Below are 24297 nucleotides of genomic sequence, written 5' to 3'. Positions count from 1 at the left end.
GCGCGGGAGGAGGGGGGGCGCGCGGGAGGAGGGGGGGCGCGCGGGAGGAGGGGGGGCGCGCGGGAGGAGGGGGGGCGCGCGGGAGGAGGGGGGGGCGCGCGGGAGGAGGGGGGGCGCGCGGGAGGGAGGGGGGGGCGCGCGGGAGGTGGAGGGCGGGAGCGCGGGAGGTGGAGGGCGGGAGGAGAAGGGGGAGAGGAGGAGGAGGAGGAGGAGGCGGCGGAGAGGGAGGCAGAGAGGAGAAGAGGGGAGAGGTAGATGGGGGGGGTGAGAGAGAGAGAGAGGGTAGAAGAAAAGGAAAGACAGAAAGAAAAAGTAACATGTAGACATCAGAGACAGGTAAATGAGTGACCATATTCTGGTTTATCCTGTTTAATGACGTGAGAGATTGACTAATTATTTATTATAGTTAGGCCGGAAAAAGCAGAAAACATGTCAATGAGGCATTTTCCATTGTAGAAGAATTGCTGCCCTAAGTATTAAGACAATTATTACATGAGCAAACCGGAGGATCTAAAATTGGCCAGAATAAATGCTGTGCTAATTATGCTGCTTGCACTTATCCTTGGCAAAACTATGCAGAGAAAATTCCAGAAGAATTAATCTCAGTTTATTTTGTTGAGTGTGTGCAAATTAGAAGAAAATTATTGTAAATTAAGGACTCACCCTGAATCAATCACCTGTGTCAGTCGTGTAAGTCGTGTCCAAGGGATTGTAAGCGGAGTCAATTCTAAAAAGGCGCATGTGCATGGCTAGCACATGCAACAACTGGTCTGAAATACAAAAAACATATTTTGTTTATTCGATATATAACAGTACTCTGCGTTCCCAATTTTTTCATATTCTCAATTTTCAGTTATCAGAGAGAGCCAGCATGGATTTGTGAAAGGTAAGTCATGCCTGACAAACCTGATTGAATTTTTTGAAGAGGTGACTATAGTGGACAGGGAAATGTCTATGCATGTTATTTATATGGACTTCCTGAAGGCATTTGATAAAGTCCCACATAAGAGACTGTTAACTAAGTTAGAAGCCCATGGAATTGAGGGCAAATTATTGACCTGGTTAGGAAATTGGCTGAGTGGCAGGAGACAGAGAGTAGGGATAATGGGCAGGTACTCTAACTGGCAGGATGTGACTCGTGGTGTCCCGCAAGGATCTGTGTTGGGGCCTCAATTATTCACAGTATTTATTAGCGACTTAGATGATGGCATAGAAAGTCATATATCCAAATTTGTCGATGACACAAAGATAGGCGGCATTGTAGGCAGAGTAGATAAAAGCATAAAATTACAAAGGGATATTAATAGATTAAGTGAATGGTCAAAACTGTGGCAAATGGATTTCAATCTAAGCAAATGTGAGGTCATCCACTTTGGACCTAAAAAGGATAGAACAGGGTACTTTCTAAATGGTGAAAAGCTAAAAACAATGGAGGTCTAAAGAGACTTGGGGGTCCAGGTACATAGATCATTAAAATGTCATGAGCAGGTACAGGACTAAACTAGAATACAAGAGGGTAGAAGTTATGCTGCAGCGATACAAAACCCTGGTTAGCCCACACCTGGAGTACTGTGAGCAGTTCTGGGCATCATACCTTAGGAAGGATATATTGGCCTTGGAGGGAGTGCAGTGTTGGTTTACCAGAATGATACCCGGACTTCAAGGGTTAAGTTACGAGGAGAGATTACACAAATTAGGGTTGTATTCCCTGGAATTTAGAAGCTTAAGGGGTGATTGGATCGAAGTTTTCAAGATATTAAGGGGAACAGATAGGGTAGACAGAGAGAAACTATTTTTGCTGGCTGGGGATTCTCAGACTAGGGGGCATAATCTAAAAATTAGAGCCAGACCTTTCAGGAGTGAAATTAGGAAACACTTCTACACACAAAGGGTGGTAGAAGTTTGGAACTATCTTCCGCAAATGGCAATTGATGCTAGATCAATTGTTAATTTTAAATCTGAGATTGATAGCTTTTTGTTAACCAAAGGCATTAAAAGGATATGGGCCAAAGGCGGGTATATGGAGTTAGGTCGCAGATCATCCATGATCTGACTGAATGGTGGAACAGGCTCGATGGGCTGAAGGGCCTACTCCTGTTCCTATATTTTCAAAGAAGGAATTATTATTTTAGTTTAAAAAACCTCTCTTCTGCACAACTTCCAGCTGACTATCCAGAGGATGAAGAACAAGCTGTGGGAACTTGCTGTATTTACATTGCTGTTACCATTGGATGCAGCAGCAATGAGGTGTTTTTTTTTTTTATTGTGATTTTTGAAATACTAATTTCTTCAGTAAACAAGTTTGCACAAATTGGGCAATGTCAGCTAGATGGTATTTGCATTAGTTAAAACCTATTCAAAACAGGGAGGCTCGTGCCAATGGAAACCTGAAAGGCAGAAGCTACATTATAGGACAAAGGAGTAACACTGACATGAGGTGGAGAACTTGTTGCAACAGTGGAGAGGAAATTTGTGGAACCAAAGACTGAGTAGTGTTTCACATACTACATAAAATGGCCTACTGTTTTTTCCATTTAGATTGCAAATTATTCGGTTGAAAACAGAAAATAATTGTATCTCAATATTGTAATATGGCTTCAAAAGTTAGAGGAACGGTATAAATATGTGAATTGAACATTAGATCATGTTGTTCACAACAAATATGCTTCAGCTAATAGCACCAAGACTAATTGATAACCATATCAGGGATTAGCGCCAGGAATTTCCTCGGGGCTTTTCTTAATCAGCTGTCATAGCGAAGACGGAGGATCGGCAGAAATCCCAGGATGCGGAAACAGGTTTTCTGTTAATCTTCTGAAGTTATTGCGGCCGAAAATTCTCGTCGTTCTTTCTAAGCATTTGACATCTACCTATATAAGTGATTGCCAGCTCTGTAGTTTCAGTTTACAATGTTGCATGCAATCTTTGTAAATAAAATCATCGTTAAATTTTAAAAATGAATTTTCATGTTAGATGTGAAAATGATAATTGATAACTTACACAAAAGTTAGTTAAAATAGCAATAGATTCTTAAATGAATATATGGTGCCATTTTGAAGGTCCAATTACCTGACGTCTGATCATACAAGATCTGATCACATATCTCATCACTGGCCCAGAGTTTGCAAATGTTATTGCATTTACCGTATAAAGTTAGGCCTCACATGCTAAATACTAACCTCTAACTTCCTGGAATATAAAGCTAGTATCAATAACGGTGACCATGAAACTACCGGATTGTTGTAAAAACCCACCTGGTTCACTAATGTCCTTTAGGGAAGGAAATCTACTGACCTCTAGACTCACACCAATGTGGTTGACTCTGAACTGTCCTCTGAAATGGCCTAGCAAGCCACTCAGTTGCATCAAAACCGCTGCAAAAAACTAAGAAAACCAGACGGACCACCTGGCATTGACCTCGGCACCGAATTCCGACATGACAAAGGCACACCCAGCCCAGTCGACTCTGCAAAGTCCTCATCACTAACATCTGAGGACTTGTGCCAAAATTGGGAGGGCTATCCCACAGTTGGAGGGAGTTTAAACTAACTTGGCAGGGGGATGGGGTACGGAGTGGAGCTATAGTCGGGGGTGATGCACAGCCAAATATAGAGGAAAAAACAAGTCAGCCTGGAAGGCAGAGCAAATATGTAATGGCACAAGGGAGTATGGCAAAGCTGGATGGCATTTATTTTAATGCAAGGAGTCTTGCGAGTATGGCAGATGAATTGAAGGTGTTGATGAACACATGGGAGTATGATATTGTTGCTATCACAGAGACATGGTTGAGGGAGGGGCAGGACGGGCAGCTCAATATTCTGGGGTCTAGAATCTTCAGGCGAGACAGAGGAGGGTGTAAGAGAGGACGGAGTGTCGCAATATTAATCAAGGAGTCAATTACTGCTGCAAGGAGGGATGATATCTTAGCAGGTTCCTCTAATGAGGCCATATGGGTCGAACATAAAAACAGAAACGGGGGCAAGCACTTTGCTGGGAGTGTACTATAGGCCCCTAAACAGTCAGGGGGAGATAGAGGAACAGATATGTAGGCAAATCTCAGAGAAGTGTAGAAATAATAGGGTAATAATAGTCGGGGATTTCAACTTCCCCAATACTAACTGGGATAGCCAGAGTGTGAAAGGCTTAGAGGGTGCAGAATTCTTAAAGTGCATCCAGGAGAGCTTTTTGAGCCAGCATGTAGAAAGTCCTACAAGAGAGGGGGCGGTACTGGACCTAATTCTAGGGAATGTAGCCGGGCAAGTGGTAGAAGTGTCAGTAGGAGAGCATTATGGTGACACTGACCGTAATTTGGTGAGATTTAAGTTAGTCCTCAAAAAGGACAAAGATGGACCGGAAATAAAGGTTCTAAATTGGGGGAAGGCCGATTTTAATATGATAAGGCAGGGTCTGGCCAAAGTGGATTGGGATAAGCTACTTGTCGGAAAATCCACATCAGAGCAATGGGAGTCTTTCAGAAAGGAAAGAGAGTACAACGCCAACATGTTCCCGTAAAGGTCAAGGGTGGGACCAACAAGCCCAGGGAACCCTGGATGTCAAGGGATATACAAGAATGGATTAGGAAAAAAAGGGAGGCTTTTGGCAGATACAAAGGACTAAAAACAGTGGAAGCCCTAGAGGAGTATAGAAAGTGCAGGGGGGTACTTAAAAAAGAAATTAGGAGAGCGAAGAGGGGGCATGAAAAAACACTGGCGGGCAAAATAAAAGGAAAATCCCTAGGTGTTTTATGAGTATATTAAGGGCAAGAGGATAACCAGGGAAAGCGTACGGCCCATTCGGGACCAAATTGGCAATCTGTGTGTAGAGCCGGAAAATGTGGGTGAGGTTTTAAATGAATATTTTGCATCTGTGTTCACTATGGAGAAGGGCAATGTAGGCATAGAAATCAGGCAGGGGGATTGTGATATACTTGAACAAATTAGTATTGAGAGGGAGGAGGTACTCGCAGTTTTAGAGGGCTTAAAAGTGGATAAATCCCCAGGCCCAGACAAGATGTATCCCAGGCTGCTGTGTGAGGCAAGGGAGGAGATTGCAGGGGCTCTGACACAAATTTTCAGAACCTCTCTGGCCACAGGGGAGGTGCCAGAGGACTGGAGAACAGCTAACATAGTACCATTATTCAAGAAGGGTAGTAGGGATAAACCAGGGAATTACAGGCCAGTGAGCCTAACATCAGTGGTAGGGAAATTATTGGAAAAAATTCTGAGGAACAGAATTAGTCTCCACTTGGAGAGGCAAGGATTAATCAAGGATAGTCAGCATGGCTTTGTCAGGGGGAGATCATGTCTAACCAATTTGATTCAATTTTGAGAGGGGGTGACTAGGTGTGTGGATGAGGGTAGTGCAATTGATGTAGTCTACATGGACTTCAGTAAGGCTTTTGACAAAGTCAAGGTGGTAAGAGCCCATGGGATCCAGGGCAATTTTGCACATTGGAAAAAAAATTGGCTTAGTGGCAGCAGGCAGAGGGTGATGGTCAAAGGTTGTTTTTGCGACTGGAAGCCTGTGTCCAGTGGTGTACCGCAGGGATCGGTGCTGGGTTCTTTGCTGTTTGTAGTGTACATTAATGATTTAGATATGAATGTAGGAGGTATGATCAGTAAGTTCGCAGATGACACGAAAATTGGTGGAGTGGTAAATAGCGAGGAGGGAAGCCTCAGGCTACAGGACGATATAGATGGATTGGTCAGATGGACAGAACAGTGGCAAATGGAAAAGTGTGAGGTGATGCATTTTGGGAGGACTAACAAGGCAAATAAATACACAATGAATGGTAGGATCCTAGGGAGGACAGAGGATCAGATGGACCTTGGTGTGCATGTACATAGATCCCTGAAGGCAGCAGGACAGGTAGATAAGGTGGTTAAAAAGGCATATGGGATACCTATGCCTCGGCTAATGAAGGCAAGAGCAGTGAGGTTATGATGGAGCTGTACAAAACGCTAGTTAGGCCACAGCTGGAATACTGTGTGCAGTTCTGGTCACCACACTTTTGGAGGGATGTGATTGCATTGGAGAGGGTGCAGAGGAGATTCACCAGGATGTTACCTGGGCTGGAGCGCTTCAGCTATGAAGAGAGACTGGACAGGCTGGGGTTGTTTTCCTTAGAGCAGAGAAGACTGAGGAGGGACCTGATTGAGGTGTACAAAATTATGAGGGGCATAGATAGGGTAGATAGAAAGGAACTGTTCCCCTTAGTAGAGGGGTCAATAACCAGGGGGCATAGTTTCAAGGTAAGGGGCAGGAGGTCCAGAGGCAATTTGAGGGAAAACTTTTTTACCCAGAGGGTGGTTGGAATCTGGAACTCACTGCCCGAAAGGGTGGTAGAGGCAGGAACCCTCAACAACATTCAAGAAGCACTTGAAACGCCATAGCATACAAGGCTACGGACCAAGTGCTGGAAAATGGGATTAGAATAGATAGGGCTTGATAGCCGGCATGGACACAATGGGCCGAAAGGCCTCTTTCTGTGCTGTATAAATCTATGACGCTATGACAGTTGACTCAAGCAACAGCCTGACATACTCATACTCACGGAATCATACCTTTCAGCCAAAGTCCCAGACTCATTCATCACCATTCCTGGATATGCCGTCCCACTGGCAGGACAGATGCACCAGAGGTGGTGGCACTGTGGTATACAGGAGGGAGTAGCCCTAAGAGTCCTCAACATTGACTCAGGACCCCATGAAGTCTCATGGCATCAGTTAAAATATGGGCAAAGAAACCTGCTGCTGGTTATATCTACCGCCCTCCCTCAGCTGCTGAATCAGTACTCCTCCATGTTGAACACCACTTAGAAGAAGGACTGAGGATAGCAAGGGCACAGAATGTACTCTTTAGTGGGGGACATCTATATCCATCAAAGAGTGGCTCGTTAGTACCACGACTGACCGAGATGGCGGAGTCCTGAAGGACATGGCTGCCAGACTGGGCCTGCGGCAGGTGGCGAGAACCAACACAAGAGAAAAACCTGCTTGACCTCATCCTTGTGGAGATGAAGTCCGACCTTCACACTGACAACACTCTCAATCATGTCGTGTGGCACTTCCACCGTGCTAAATTGGATAGACTCAGAACAGAACTAGCAGCTCAAAACTGGGAATCCATGAGGTGCTATGGGCCATCAGCAGCTGCAGTAGAATTGTATTCCACCACAGTCTGTAACCTCATGGCCTGGCATATGCCATACTCTACCATTACCATCAAGCCAGGGGACCAACCCTGGTTCAATGAGGAGTGCCAGGAGCAAAACCAGGCATACCTAAAAAATGAGGTGCCAAACTGGGGAAGCTGCCACACATGAATGCTAAACAGTGGACGCAGCATGCTATAGACAGAGCTAAGCGATCCCACAACCAATGAATCAGATCAAGGCTCTGCAGTCCTGCCACATCCAGTCATGAATGGTAGTGGAAAATTAAACTAAAGGGAGGAGGGGGCTCCAGGAACATCCACATCCTAATAATGGCGGAGTCCAGCAAGTGAGTGCAAAATACAATGCTGAAACGTTTGCAACCATCTTCAGCCAGAAGTGTCGCGTGGATGATTCATCTTGCCTTCCTACTGTGGTTCCCACCATCACAGAGCCAGTCTTCAGAGTGTATACGGGATGGTTTCCTGGACCAATATGTTGAGGAACCAACTAGAGATCAGGCCATCTTAGACTGGGTATTATGTAATGAGAAAGGATTAATTAGCAATCTTGTTGTGCGACGCCCCATGGCGATGAGCGATCATAATATGATTGCATTCTTCATTAAGATGGAGAGTGAAGTAGTTGACTCAGAGACTAGGGTCCTGAATTTAAATAAAGGAAACTACGATGGTATGAGGCGCGAGTTGGGTAGGATTGATTGGGGAATGTCACTCAAAGGGTTGACTGTGGATAGGCAATGGCAAACATTCAAAGATCGCATGGATGAACTACAGAATTTGTTCATCCCAGTTTGGCATAAAAATAAAACAAAAAAGGTGACTCAACCGTGGCTAATAAGTGAAATTAGGAATAGCATAAATCCAAGGAGAGGACATATAAATTGGCCAGAAAAAGCAGTAAACCTGAGGATTGGGAGCAGTTTAAGATTCAGCAAAGGAGGACAAAGGGATTAATTAAGAGGGGGAAAATAGAGTATGAGAGTAAGCTTTCAGGGAACATAAAAACTGACTGTAAAGAGAAAAAGATTGGTGAAGTCAAGCGTCGGTCCCTTGCAGTCAGAATCAGGGGAATTTATAATGGGGAACAAAGAAATGGCAGACCAATTAAATACATACTTTGGTTCTGTCTTCACAAAGGAGGACACAAATAACCTCCCAGAGATGTCGGGGAACATAGGGTCTAATGAGAGGGAGGAACTGAATGAAATCAGTATTTGTAGGGGAATGGTGTTAGGGAAATTGGCGGGATTGAGGGCCGTTAAATCCCCAGGGCATGATAATCTGCATCCTGGGGTACTTAAGGAAATGTTCCTAGAAATAGTAGATGCATCGCTGGTCATCTTCCAAAATTCTATAGACTCTGGAACAGTTCCCATGGATTGGAGGGTAGCTAATGTTACCCCACTATTCAAAAAAGGTGGTAGTGAGAAAACAGGGAATGATAGACCGATAAGCCTGACATCAGTAGTGGGGAAAATGCTAGAGTCCATTATAAAAGATGCAGTAGCAGAGCACTTGGAAAACAGTGACAGGATCGGACAAAGTCAACGTGGATTTACAAAAGGTAAATCATGCTTGACTAATCTACTGGAATTTTTTGAGGATGTAACTGGTAAAATAGATAAGGGAGAACCAGTGGATGTGGTGTATTTGGACTTTCAGAAGGCTTTTGATAAGTTCCCGCATAAGAGATTAGCGTGTAAAGTTAAGGCACATGGGATTGGGGGCAAGGTATTGACTTGGATAGAGAACTGGTTGGCAGACAGAAAGCAAAGAGTTGGAATAAACGGGTCTTTTTCCGAGTGGCAGGCAGTGACGAGTGGGGTACTGCAGGGATCGGTCCTTGGACCCCAGCTATTCACAATATATACTAATGATCTAGACGAGGGAACTAGATGTAATATCTCTAAGTTTGCAGACGACAAAAACCTGGTTGGGTGGGCTTGTGCACTGTGAGGAGGATGCCGAGAAACTCCAGTATGATTTGAACAGGTTGGGTGATTGGGCAGAAGCATTGCAGATGCAATATAATGTGGATAAATGCAAGGTTATCCACTTTGGTGGCAAAAACAGGAAGGCAGATTATCTGAACAGCAATAGCTTGGGAGAAGGGGAAGTGCAACTTGATCTGGGTGTCCTTGTACACCAGTCGCTGAAGGTAAGCATGTAGGTGCAGCAGGCGGTTAAGGCGGCAAATGGTATGTTGGCCTTCGTAGCGAGAGGGTTCGAGTACAGGAACAAGGATGTCTTGCTGCAGTTGCACAGAGCCTTGGTGAGACCACATCTTGAGTAGTGTATGCAGTTTTGGTCGCCTTATCTGAGGAAAGATGTTCTTGCCATGGAGGGAGTGCAGCGAAGATTCACCAGGCTGATACCTGGGGTGGCGGGAATGACGTATAAGAGAAGAGATTGGGTCGATTGGGCTTATATTCGCTGGAGTTTAGAGGAATGAGAGGGGATCTCATTGAAACTTATAAAATTCTAACAGGACTAGACAGACTAGATGCAGGAAGGATGTTCCCGATGGCGGGGGAGTCTAGAACCAGGGGTCACAGTCTAAGGATAGGGATAAGCCATTTAGGACAGCGATGAGGAAGAATTTCTTCACCCAGAGAGTGGTGAACCTGTGGAATTATCTACCACAGAACACAGTTGAGGCCAATTCATTAAATATATTCAAGGAGGAGTTAGATATATTAAGGCTAAAGGGATCAAGGGATATGGGGAGAAAGCAGGGACAGGGTACTGAATTTGGATGATCAGCCATAATCTCATTAAATGGCAGAGCAGGCTCAAGGGGCCGAATGGCCTACTCCTGCTCCTATCGTCAATGTTTCTATGTAAATCGATTCAATCCATGTGATATCAAGAAAAGGCTGAATGCATTGGATACAGCAAAGGCTAAGGACGCGACAACATCCCGAGTATAGTGCTCCAGAACAAGCTGCGCCTCCAGCCAAGCTGTTCCTGTACTGGCATCTACCTGACAAAGTGGAAAATTGGCCAGGTATATTCTGTCTACAAAAAGCAGGACAAATCTAATCCGGTCAATTACTGCCCCATCAGTCTAATTCTTGGAGGATGCAACGAGCAGGGTGGACAAAGGTGAGCCAGTGGATGTGGTGTATTTGGATTTCCAGAAGGCATTCGATAAGGTGCCACATAAAAGGTTACTGCATAAGATAAAAGCTCATGGAATTGGGGGTAATATATTAGCATGGATACAGAATTGGCTAACAGAAAGCATAGAGTCGGGATAAATGGGTCATTTTCTGGTTGGCAAACAGTAACTAGTGGGGTGCCACAGGGATCGGTGCTGGGGCCTCAACTATTTACAATCTACATTTAATGACTTGGATGAAGGGACAGAGTGTAATGTAGCCAAGTTTGCAGATGATACAAAGATGGGTGGGAAAGCAAGTTGTGAAGAGGGCACAAAGAATTTGCAAAGGGATATAGACAGACTAAGTGAGTGGGCAAACATTTGGTAGATGGAGTATAATGTGGGAAAGTGCGAGATTATCCACACTGGCAGGAAAAATAAAAAAGCAAACTATTATTTAAATGGTGACAGATTACAAAATGCTACAGTTCCGAGGGACCTGGGGGTCCTTGTGCATGAAACACAAAAAGTTAGCATGCAGGTACAGCAAGTAATCAAAGAGGCAAATGAAATGTTGGCCTTTATTTCAAGGGGGGTTGGAGTATAAAAGCAGGGAAGTCCTGCTACAACTGTACAGGGTATTGGCGAGACCACACCTGGAGTACTGCGTAGTTTTGGTCTCCTTATTTAAGGAAGGATATACTTGCATTGGAGGCAGTTCAGAGACGATTCACACGGTTGATTCCTGAGATGAGGGGGTTGACTTATGAAGAAATGTTGAGCAGGTTGGGCCTGAGGGGGCTCGACAAGGTAGATGCAGAAAGGATGTTTCCCCTCGTGGGGAAATCTAGAACTCGGGGCGCATAGTTTCAGAATAAAGAGTCCCCATTTTAGAACTGAGATGAGGAGGAATTTCTTCTCTCAGAGGGTCGTAAATCTGTGGAATTCTGTGCCCCAGAGAGCCGTGGAGGCTGGGTCATTAAATACATTTAAGGTGGAGATAGACAGATTTTTACAAGATAAGGGAGTGATGGGTTATGGCGAGTGGGCAGGGAAGTGGCTTTGAGCCCAAGATCAGCCATGATCTTATTGAATGGCGGAGCAGGCTCAAGGGGCCAAGCAGTCTATTCCTGCTCCTATTTCTTATGTTATGTTCTTACTCTCAATCATCAGCAAAACGATGGAAGGTGTCGTCGACAGTGCTATCAAGCAGCATTTACTCACCAATAACCTGCTCATCGATGCTCAGTTTGGGTTCAGCCAGGACCATTTAGCTCAAGGCCTCATTACAGCCTTAGTCCAAGCATGGACAAAAGAGCTGAATTCCAGAGGTCAGGTGAGAGTGACTGCCCTTGACATCAAGGCAGTATTTGACTGACAGTGGCATCCAAGAGCCTGAGTAAAACTGAAGTCAATGGGAATCGGGGGGAAAACTCTCCACTGGCTGGAGTCATACCTAACACAAAGGAAGGTGATTGTGGTTATTGTAGGCCAACCATCTCAGCCCCAGGACAGTGCTGCAGGTGTTCCTCAGGGCAGTGTCCTAAGTCCAACCATCTTCATTCAGCTACTTCATCAATGGCCTTCCCGCCATCAGAAGGTCAGAAGTGGGGATGTTCGCTGATGATTGCACGGTGTCCAGTTCCATTCGCAACATCTCAGATAATGAAGCAGTCCATGCCCACATGCAGCAAGACCTGGACAACATTCAGGCTTGGGCTGATAAGTAGCAAGTAACATTCGCGCCACACAAGTGCAGAACAATGACTATCTCCAACAAGAGAGAGTCCAACCACTGCCCCATGACATTCAATGGCATTACCTTCGGGAAATGCCCACCTTAAACTTCCTGGGGGTCACCACTGACCAGAAACTTAACTGGACCAGCCACATAAATACTGCAGCTACAAGAGCAGGTCAGAGGCTGGGTATTCTGCGGTGAGTGACTCACCTCCTGACTCCCCAAAGCCTTTCCACCATCTACAAAGCACAAGTGAGGAGTGTGATGGAATGCTCGCCACTTGCCTGGATGAGTGCAGCTCCAACAACACTCAAGAAGCTCAACACCATCCAGGACAAAGCAGCCAGCTTGATTGGCACCCCATCCACCACCCTAAACATTCAATCTCTCCAGCGCACCGTGGCAGCAATGTGTACAATCTACACGATACACTGCAGCAACTCACCAAGGCTTCTTCGACAGCACCTCCAAAACCCACGCCCTCTACCACCTAGCAGAACAAGGGCAGCAGGCGCATGGGAACCCCATCACGTCGAAGTTCCCCTCCAAGTCACACTCCATTGAGATTTGGAAGTATATCGCCGTTCCTTTATCGTCGTTGGGTCAAGATCCTGGAACTCCCTCTCTAACAGCACTGTGGGAGTACCTTCACCACATGGACTGCAGCGGTTCAAGAAACTGGCTCACCACTACCTTCTCGAGGGCAATTTGGGATGGGCAATAAATGCTGGCCTTGCCAGTGACACCTGCATCCCAGGAATGGATAAAAAAGGCTCCCATAGTCATAAAAATAGAAAAAGAATCACTGTAAAATAGAAACATTTAAATATACACAAAGAGCTAGCTTAGTTCTTAGAGTGCCAATCTTTATTATTTTGTCTATTCTAAAAGTTAGAGAATAGAAGGTTAGAAAGGATCCAGGGGTATTAGCAGCCAGCACCTCGGAACATTAAGGGTGGGCGGGATGGGGGAAGAATTGGTAGCAGCATTGAGAAATGGTCTGACTTGACCTCTGTCTATTCCGAACCATTAGACCCTCCTGCTGCTTTATTTATGCACTTAAAAAAAAAAATGCAAACGATAAATTTAAGTCCAAGATAGTCTATGGAAAAATGCTAGGTATCTGGTATGTTTTGCATCTCTGGGGAGGAGGGAATGGTCATGGAGTTTAGGAGCATGTAGACAGGGAGTTATGGTCCAGGGGTTTGGCAGAACTGGGGTGGGGGCCATGTACAGGAAACTCTAGATTTACCGGCACCCAAACAACCGGAAATCTCGGTTGACCGGCAAAATTCAGGAGTAGGTCCATTTAAGTTTTTCTTCATATTAGTGGCCGTTTCTTGATTCTTGGCTGTGTAATCGGGGGTTCCTGCACTTGTTGCTAAGCAACAGGGACGCTTGGTCTGTGGCCAGGCTTCTTGCACCTGTTGCTAAGCAACAGGGAAGCCTGGATTTGTTGCTGTGTACGGAGCTCTCGTACCTTTTAACTATAACTCTCTGTTATCCGGACTTTTTGATAAACCGGCACCACGCCTGTATAAAAAAAAAGTTTCCTGTATATGAAATTGTGTCTTTCCTTACCCGTTGTAGCTGGATAAATAGGGAGCACAGCTGTGTAATTAAATGTTCCTTTAAACAAACCCATTGATTTTAAATCCTATTTAAACAATTCAAGCTCAGGTTCCTTGGACATCCTATTTCTTTAGTCTCTAGTAGCCTTCTCTTTCTGATGTTTAAAAATTCGCACTTCATAATGGTTTCAAAACCCAAGTGATCGATTACAGCCTCTGCAAAGATATGTCAAGTTTTTAAAAAAAACTGAAAATGGAAAGTCAACTTACACTGCTGAACTTGTCCAGTATTGGGACCCAGAAATGTAGTAATGATACAAAAGCAAAATACTGTGGATGCTGGAAATCTGAACTAAAAACATAAAATGCTGGAAATATTCAGCAGGTCAGGCAGCATCTGTGGAGAGAGAATCTGCTATTCTTTTGAACAGGCTATAATCTGCAATTCCCATTTACACCTCTTCTAAACCCATCTTTTGTTTCTTTACTTGTGCCATTACCATCTCCTTTTGCTTTGTACAATCATACCTTTTGTTATTTAATCACTCCTGCCTTCCACCCCATCACAGACCTTCCCTTTTGTTCTTTACTCCCCTTCCCCTAGCTCTGCACTTGCTTAAAACCTGTTGTATCTCTAACTTTTCCCAGTTCTGACAAAAGGTCATCGACCCGAAACGTTAATTTTGTTTCTATCTCCACTGATGCTGCCTGACCGGCTGCCGAGTATTGCCAGCATTTTCTGTTTTTATTTAATATAATAATGATACTCCCTTGTGATCGAGACTGGATCTCTGTATCTTTCACATGTGTACATCTCAAATAATACCTGTCATCCCTGCTGTCCTGTAAATTTAACCTCTGTAAAGAAAGCTTTAAAATTAAAAACAAATTTTCATGTAACTAGTATATAGAACCTTTCCATGGAAAAGTGGCCAAAACATTCCAGAAACATGACACTTGCTGCATCATCTTCTAGTTCCCTTCCTTTGTCTTTCCCTCTTTTCATGTGAATTTCCCTCTCTTCATGCATGTATGTATGCTTGCATCTGTGTTTTGTGTGTGTGTGTCTTTTATCTCTTCATCTAAAGTGTAATTCAGCTACAGTTAAAATCCAAACATTACCTAAAAAAAATATAAAAACTTGTTCTCCAGTCTTGAAATCATTTGGGAAAAAAAGAAAATGTCAGAAGTCCTGCCACAGGACAAACATCCTTTCAATTGCATTCAGAAAATCCAACTGATGGGAGCCGTTGCCTTGAAGCGAAGAACAATAACAATGGGTCAAAATATCAACTTCAAACACAGGTATTTAAGAGAGGCTGCGGAAACATCTTTATATCATAGATAACAACAGAAAATTCTGGAAGCACTCAGCAGGCCAGGCAGCATCCGTGGAGAGAAACAGAGTTAACGTTTCAGGTCTGTGACCCTTCATCCAGAACTTCATCTGATGAAGTGTCACAGACCTGAAACGTTAACTCTGTTTCTCTCTCCACGGATGCAGCCTGGCCTGCTGAGTGCTTCCAGCATTTTCTGTTATTTCAGATTTCCAGCATCTGCAGTATTTTGCTATTTTATATTATAGACAGCTGGATACAGATAACAGATTGAAAAGTCTAGTTATTGCATCCAGAATCAGAAACTGAATAAGCAATCTTGGGTGCTTTTCAAAGGCTTGGACGATGGAAAACTGATAACTTCCCTCCCTCACCTAGAAGTCTGTTAGTGGAGAAAAATACAAATCAGCTGAAACTTCATTTAAAAAAAATATATCATACTTGGAAAATGAGGGCAGGACCCAAGTATACTTTATATGCAACTATATGTTCAATCCAAAAAAATAGGAGCTAGGACAAGCTGTGCACTACATGTAACAAAAAAGCTGCAGTTAACACTAAGAGCAAATCAAAAATATGAAATGACCAAAGTGGAAAACAACATTGAACAGCTTGGAATAGCTAGGAACAGAAGCTGATTGCTCAAAGATAATGTTGTATATCTTTCCACCTACATAATTAATTGAAGAACATAAACTTGATAAGTGATGGCAATTTGCTGTGAGAAGGGGTTGTAGAATCTTCACACCAGCATGTAGTGTGACAAGTTTTTTTTATAGTGAAGAGATTTTCTGCTATTGCAGAAGTAAACTATGATACTTTTTGTTGTGTTCTTATTGTATGTTACTGCAACTTTACCCAAATCTTGTCAATAGATCTATTCAGTTTTAAAATTAACAGTTGAGGGCTCCTCAATGGCTTATCAAGCTTATTCAGTGAGTTGTTCAGCCATATAGACCAGGGAGGTCCCAAGTTCGATCAACTAATTGTGCCGAGTTAGCTGCTCTCATCTCGGGTTGAAATGGGGTGCCACATTTGGCCTCAACACCCTGGGCTAGCGAGAGAAAATGTGGGCAGCGTTTCCATTCCTGATTCAGTGACCCGTGGTGGAAGTGCACCTCTGTGGACTTAGCATTATGGAGGCTGCGATGCCTCCCTATGGTCCTTGCTATGAGCCGGATGGCCTGTCATTTATCGTCAGGACTCGCATGTGAATAATGTGCACCTGAGTGCGTTACCAAAGGTTGACCTGGCACCCATGGAACCATACCCAAGTAGGGAATCAATGTCTTTAGGTATGGAGAGAGCAAAATGGTCAAGTCTAAATTAGAGCAGAAAAAAACAGTTGAATTAATATCACTAAGTTTACAAATAGGAAAATGTCTCTAATTGCGATTAGTCTAATGTAACAAAATTACATTCTTTACATACAGAAACATAATGTTCATTTTGCAATGTGTCTTAACACAATATTTCATTTATATTCTGTTCAACACTTACTCTGGAGCACATATTTACTTAAACATCAAAATTAATTAAAACTGATTTCACTATTAAGTGCTCAAGAGATGTCTTTCACATTTTCTGTATCCCAGGAGTGGAACACTGCTGTTCAAAAGGAACTGTTGCCAAATCATTTCATCCTCATTTACTCTGTATTCAGGAAGCAGGTGACAGCAATCAATTGCAGTGCAATCTCGATCTTCAATTATTTTAAAAGCTGCAGGAGATAATTACAAGCCTGAGGCACTAGCAGTCAGCTGACTATCATACAACTCTGGTGTCAAAAGAATGAAGTATAATGATAGCCAATCATTTTGATATTCAAGAGAAAATAACATTTGGTTTAATATTCCCCAAGTACAATAGGCAGTTCAGCAAGCCAGACCCTCCAATACATGCAAGAGAAATGCAATATACCCTGCAGATTTTTGCTAAAAATCCATGTTTTAAATGTACCACCCTTTCAAAAGTGCCAATCAAGGGTATGACATTGATTCTACATTCTCATGTGCAAGGTTTGTTGGCCCAGAAAAACAGCGATCAAACACAACTATAGCTAAATGATTTTTTTCATTCACGAGATTAGCTGTCTTCTTTGGAAATATTATTCATCAATGTTTCAATGCAAATCACTATTCATTTCAATTTCAAATACCCAATATTCCAAAAGTACATTTTAAAAACACATTTTATCCCCACATAGACTGCATCGTTGGACAACATACAAGTTCCCCGGGCTGACCTCCTTCCCCTCTCCCCATGGCTGCACACCTCTGCCCATCCACCGCCCAAACCAGCTCAAAAAAAGACAGAAACAGACTCAATTGTAATATAACTTCCAAAAGGATTTTGATAAAGTGCCATATAATAGGCTTGCCAGCAAAGTTGAAGCCCATGGATTAAAAGGGACAGTGGCAGCATGGATACGAAATTGGCTAAGTGACAGGAAACAGAGAGTAGTGGTGAATGGTTGTATTTCGGACTGGAGGAAAGTATATTGTGGTTTTCCCCAGGGGTCGGTACTGGGACCACTGCTTTTCTTGATATATATTAATGACTTGGACTTGGGTGTACAGGGCACAATTTCAAAATTTGCAGATGACACAAAAGTTGGAAGTACAGTGAACATAAGAAATAGGAGCAGGAGTCGGCCATTTGACCCTTCGAGCCTGCTCCGCCATTCAATAAGATCATGGCTGATCTTCTACCTCATCTCCACTTTCCTGCACTGTTCCCATATCCCTTGATTCCCTTAATATTTAAAAATCTATCGATCTCTGTCTTGAATATACTCAACGACTGAGCCTCCACAGCCCTCTGGGGTAGAGAATTCCAAAGGTTCACCACCCTTTGAGTGAAGAAATTTCTCCTCATCTCAGTCCTAAATGGCCGACCTCTTATTCTGAGACTGTGACCCCTGGTTCCAGACTCCCCAGCCAGGGGAAACATCCTCCCTGCATCTACCCTGTCAAGCCCTGTAAGAATTTTCTATGTTTCAATGAGATCACCTCTCATTCTTCTAAACTCCAGAGAATATAGGCCTAGTCTACTCAATCGCTCCTTATAGGACATCCCAGGAACCAGTCTGGTGAACCTTCGTTGCACTCCCTCTATGGCAAGTGTATCATTCCTTAGGTAAGGAGTCCAAAACTCTACACAATACTCCAGGTGATCTCACCAGGGCCCTATATAATTGCAGTAAGACGTCTTTACTCTTATACTCAAATCCTCTTGTAATAAAGGCCAACATACCATTTGCTTTCCTAATTGCTTGCTGTACCTGCATGTTAACTTTCAGTGATTCATGTACAAGGACACCCAGGTCCCTCTGAACACCAACATTTCCCAATCTCTCACCATTGAAAAAATACTCTGCTTTTCTATTTTTCCTACCAAAGTGGATAACTTTACATTTCTCCACATTATATTCCATTTGCCATGTTCTTGCCCACTCACTTAGCTTGTCTATATTCCCTTGAAGCCTCCTTGCATCCTCCTCACAACTTACATTCCCACCCAGCTTTGTATCATCAGCAAACTTGGATATATTACATTTGGTCCCCTCATCCAAATCATTAATGTAGATTGTGAATCTACAGGCCCAAGCACTGATCCTGTGGTACCCCACTAGTTACAGCCTGCCAACCAGAAAATGACCTGTTTATTCCTACTCTCTGTTTTCTGTCCGTAAACCAATCACTTTCTCAAGGGCAATTAGGGATGGGCAATAAATGCTGACCTTGCCAGTGACGCCCACATCTCAGGAACGAATAAAAAAAAGACATCTTTCCAGCCGTAGCCATAGAATCATGTCCAATGGCTTCTCTTCCCGCTCCTGCATCGTCACCTCTGGTGTTCCCCAAGGATATTTCCTTGGCCCCAATGTTCCCGTTTAGCTGCGCATGTCTGATGCTCCCATGAACACCACTTGCTGGTTTCTCAATGAAAAAACTGCGCATGCGCGGAAGTTTGAACGGGCTGCGAACCTGAAATTTATTTATTTTTACAGGGAACATTGCTTGGCCCCCCTATTTCCCATCTACATGTTGCCCCTTGGTGACATCATTCAGCAACACAGCACAAGTTTTCTCATATACGCTGATGATACCCAGCTCTACCTCTCCTCCACCTCTCTTGAACTGTTCACCGCGTCTATACTATCAGACTGCTTGTCTGACAACCAGCACTGGATGAGCAGAAATTTCCTGAAATTAAATATCGGAAGACCGAAAACATTGTCTTTGGTTCATGCCAAACTCTGTTCCTTTGCCACCGATTCGATCCCTTTCCCTGGCAACTGTCTGAGGCTGACCAAGTCTGTTCACAATCTTGGTGTGACATCTGATCACGAGTTGAGCTTCCTATCTCGTATTCATTCCATCTCGAAGGCTGCCCATTTCCACCTCCATAACATCGCCCATCTCCGCCCTTATCTCAGCTTATCTGCTCCCGAAACCCTCATCCGTGCCTGTTACTTCCAGACTGGACTATTCCAATGTACAGGAAACTCTTTTTTATCCGGCACCGATGGGACCAGCGTGGTGCCGGTTTATCAAAAAGTCCGGATTACAGAGAGGTATAGTAAAAGGTACAAGGGCCCCGTACACAGCCACAGATCCAGGCGTCCCTGTTGCATAGCAACAGGTGCAGGAACCCCAGCCACAAGATCCAGGCATCCCTGTTGCATAGCAACAGGTGCAGGAACCCCGGTTACATGTCCACAGATCCAGGAACGGCCACTAATATGAAGTAAAACTTGCCTGAACCTACTCCTGAATTTTGCCAGTTAACAAGAGATTTCCGGTTATTTAGGTGCCGGTAAATCGAGAGTTTCCTGTACTCCTGGCCGGCCTCCCAAGTTCTGCCCTCCATAAACTTGGTCATCCAAAATTCTGATGCCTGTGTCCTAACTCACACCAAGTTTTGCTCACCCATCTTCCCTGTACTACATTGGCTCCCAGTTAAGCAACGCCTTCATTTTAAAATTCTCACTTGTTTTCAAATCCCTTCATGGCCTCATCCCTCCCTATCGCTGTAATCTCTTGCAGCCCTATAATCCCCCAAGATCTCGGTGCTCTGCCAATTTTGGTCTCTTGAATGTTCCTGATTTTAATTGCTCCACCAGTGGCGGCCGTGCCTTCACCTGGATAAGTCCTAAGCTCTGGAATTCCATCGCTAAGTCTCTCTCCGCCTCGCTACTTCTCTTTCCTCCTTTAAGACGCTCCTTAAAAACCTACCTATTTGGCCAAGCTTTTGGTCATCTGCCCTAACACCTCCTTATATGGCTCAGTGTCAAATCTTGTTTTTTGATAACACTCCTGTGAAGCACCTTGGAATGTTTGATTATGTTAAAGGCGCTATATAAATGTAAGTTGTTGTTGCTGGACTTTAGAAGGAGGAGGGGTGATCTCATTGAAACGTATAAAATTCTTAGAGGGCTTGACAGGGCAGATGCGGAGAGGCTGTTTCTCCTTGCTGTAGGGTCGAGAACTAGGGGTCATAGTCTAAGGGTAAGGGGTCGGCCATTTAGGACTGAGCTGAGAAGTTTCTTCACTCGGGGTTGTGAATCTTTGGAATTCTCTACCCCAGAGGGTTGTGGATGTTCAGTCATTGTATATTCAAGACTGAGATCGATAGATTTTTGGGTACTAAGGGAATCAAGGGATAGGGTGGGAAAGTGGAGTTGATGTAGAAGATCAGCCATAATCTTACTGAAAGGCAGAGCAGGCTCGAGGGGCCGAATGGCCTACTCCTGCTCCTATTTCTTATGTAACAGGGCACTTAGAAAATCATATGATTAGGCAGAGTCAACATGGTTTTATGAAGGGAAACAGTGTTTGACAAATCTATTGAGAGATTTTTGAGGGTGTAACTAGCAGGGTAGATAAGAGGAAACCAGTGGGTGTAGTATATTTGGATTTTCAAAAGGCATTCAATAAGGTGCCACACAAGAGGTTGTTACACAAGATTAGGGCTCATGGGATTGGGAGAAATATATTAGCTTGGATTGAGGATTGGTTAACAGACAGAAAACTGAGAGTGGAATAAACAGATCATATTTGGGTTGGCAGGTTGTAACTAGTAGAGTGCAGCAAGGATCAGTGTTTGGGCCTCAGCTATTTACAATCTATATCAATGACTTAGATGAAGGGACCGAGTGTAATGTATCCAAATTTGCTGACAATACAAAGCTAGGTGGGAAAGTAAGCTGTGAGAAGGACGTAAAGAGGTTGCAAAGGGATATAAACAGGTTCAGTGAGTGGACAAGAAGGTGGCAGATGGTGCATAATGTGGGGAAATGTGAAATCATCCACTTTGGTAGGAAGAATAGAAAAGCAGAAGTTTTTTTTAAAAAGGTGGGAGACGAGTAAATGTTAGTGTTAAGCGGGATTTGGGTGACCTTGATTGAGTTTTTGGATGAGGTAACAGAGAGGGTTGATGAGGGAAATGCGGTTGATGTGGTGTACATAGACTTCCAAAAGGCGTTTTGATAAAGTCCCACAAAGGCTTGCCAACAAAGTTGAAGCCCATGGAATAAAAGGGACAGTGGCAGCATGGATATGAAATTGGCTAACTGATAGGAAACAGAGTAGTGGTGAATGGTTGTTTTTCAGACTGGAGGAAGGTATACAGTGGTGTTCCCTAGGGATCGGTACTAGGACCACTGCTTTTCTTGATATATATCAATGACTTGGATGTACGGGGCACAATTTCATAATTTGCAGATGACACAAAACTTGGAAGTATAGTGAACAGTGAGGAGGATAGTGATAGACTTCAAGAGAACATAGGCAGGCTGGTAGAATGGGCGGACACGTGGCAGATGAAATTTAACGCAGAAAAGTGCGAAGTGATACATTTCGGTAGGAATAACGAGGAGAGGCAACATAAACTAAAGGGTACAATTCTAAAGGGGGTGCATAAACAGAGACACCTGGGGGTATATGTGCACAAATCGTTGAAGGTGGCAGGGCAGGTTGAGAAAGCGATTAAAAAAGTATATGGGATCCTGGGCTTTATAAATAGAGGTATAGAGTACAAAAGCAAGGAAGTTATGATGAACCTTTATAAAACAGTGGCCCGGCCTCAACTGGAGTACTATGTCCAATTCTGGGCACCGCACTTTAAGGATGGATGTGAAGGTCTTAAGAGAGGGTGCAGAAAAGATTTACAAGAATGATTCCAGGGATGAGGGACTTCAGTTACGTGGATAGACTGGAGATGCTGGGGTTGTTCTCCTTGGAACAAAGAAAGTTGAGAGGAGATTTGATAGAGGTGTTCAAAATCATCATGTGGGGTCTCGACAGAGCAGAGAGAGAGAAACTGTTCCCGTTGGCGGGAGGGTCGAGAACCAGAGGACACAGATTTAAGGTGACTGGCAGAAGAAACAAAGACGACATGAGGAAAAACTTTTTTACGCAGCGAGCGGTCAAGATCTGGAAGGTGGTGGAGGCAGATTCAATCGTGGCTTTCAGAAGGGAACTGGCTAAGTATCTGAAGGAAAAAAAAATTGCTGGGCTACGGGGAAAGGGTGGGGGAGCGGGACTAGCAGAAGTGCTCTTGCAGAGAGCCAGCACGGGTTCAATGGGCCGAATGGCCTCCTTCTGTGCTGTAATTATTCTATGATTCCTTGTACACGAATCACAGAACATTAACATGCAGGTACAGTAAGCAATGAGGAAAGCAAATGGTATGTTAGCCTTTATTGCAAGGGCGTTGGAGTATAAGAGTAAGGAAGTCTTGCTGCAATTATACGAGACCACACCTGGAGTATGGTGCACAGCTTTGGTCTCCTTACCTAAGGAAGGATATACTTGCCTTAGCGGGGGGCAAAGAAGGTTCACTAGATTGATTCCTGGGATGAGAGGGCTGTCCTATGAGGAGTGATTGATTAGAATGGGCCTATATTCTCTATAGTTTAGAAGAACAAGAGTTATCTCATTGAAACGTATAAAATTCTTAGAGGGCTTGACAGGGTAGATGGTGAGAGGCTGTTTCCCCTGGCTGTAGAGTCTGGAAGTAGGGTTCATAGTCTAAGGATAAGGGGTCGGCCATTTAGGACTGAAGGGATAGAAAACAAAAAGTTGTGAATGGCTGTTTTTCGGACTGGAAGAAGGTATACAGTGGAGTTCTCCAAGGTTCAGTACAAGGACCACTGCTGTTTTTGATATACATTAATGACTTGGACTTAAGGGTACAGGGCACAATTTTGAAAATTTTTAGACTACACAAAACCTGGAAGTGTAGTAAACACAGATGAAAATAGTAATAGACTTCAAGAGAACAGACAGGTTAGTGGAATGGGCGGACACATGACAAATGAAATTCAATGCAGAAAAGTGAGGTGATACATTTTGGTAGGAAGAATGAGGAGCGACAATACAAGCTAAATGGTACAATTTTAAAAGGGGGTGCAAGAAGAGAGAGACCGGAGGGTGTTCGTGCACAAATCTTTGAAGGTGGCAGGACAGCTTAACAAAGTAGTTAATAAAGCATATGGGATTCTGGGCTTTATAGAGGCATTGAGTACAAAAGCCAGGAAGTTGTGCTAAACCTATATAAAACACGAGTTCAGCCCTAGCTGGCGTATTGTGTCCAATTCTGGGCACCACACTTTAGGAAGGACATGAAGTATTTGGAGAGGGTACAGATGAGGTTTACTAGAATGATTCCAGGAATAAAGGATTACAGTTGCATGGATAGGCTGGAGAAGCTGGGGTTGCTCTCCTTAGAGCAAAGAAGGCTAAGGGGAGATTTGATAGAGGTGTTTAAAATCATGAAGGGTTTAGATAGAGTAAATAAAGAGAAACTCTTTCCAATGGCTGAAAGGTCGATAACGAGAAGGTACAGATTTAAGATGATTGGCAAAAGAACCAAAGTGGTTAGGTATTGGAATACACTGCCTGATAGGGTGGTGGATACAGATTCAACAGTAGCCTTCAAAAGGGAATTGGTTAAATACTTGAAGGAATTTTTTTTTTGCTGAGATATGGGGAAAAAGCGGGGGAGTGGGACTAACTGGATTGCTCTTCGAAAGAGCCGGCACAGACTAGATGGGCCAAATGTCCTCCTTCTGTGCTGTATTATTCTGTGATTCTGTGAGGCAAGGAGAAATTGCTTCACTCGGAGGTTTGTGAAACTTTGTAATTCTCTACCCCAAAGGGCTGTGGATGCTGAGTCATTGAGTATATTCAAAATAGAGAGATCGATAGATTTTTGGACACTAAGGGAATCAAGGGATATAGGGATAGGGCGGAAAAGTGGAGTTGAGGTGGAAGATCAGCCATAATCTTATTAAATGGCGCAGCAGGCTCGAGGGGCCGTATGGCCTTCTCCTGCTCCTATATCTTATGTTCTTAGGCTCTT

At 43.8% G+C, this 24297-nt stretch overlaps 1 protein-coding gene across 1 annotated transcript in view; it reads right to left on the bottom strand.

Annotated features, from left to right (window-relative positions):
* ubr3 (ubiquitin protein ligase E3 component n-recognin 3) overlaps positions 1–24297 on the bottom strand; it is a 381077-nt gene that overhangs the window by 60484 nt on the left and 296296 nt on the right. The window contains 2 exon segments of the mRNA XM_085986233.1: positions 664–707; positions 709–770. Coding sequence (XP_085842359.1) covers positions 664–707; positions 709–770 — 106 coding nt within the window.

This window comes from Somniosus microcephalus, chromosome 4 (assembly GCF_052327205.1).
Source record: "Somniosus microcephalus isolate GS21.2 chromosome 4, FLI_Smic_1.0, whole genome shotgun sequence".
NCBI lineage: Eukaryota > Metazoa > Chordata > Chondrichthyes > Squaliformes > Somniosidae > Somniosus > Somniosus microcephalus.
The sequence above is the reverse complement of the archived record's forward strand: the minus strand, read 5'-3'. Positions and strand labels throughout refer to the sequence as shown.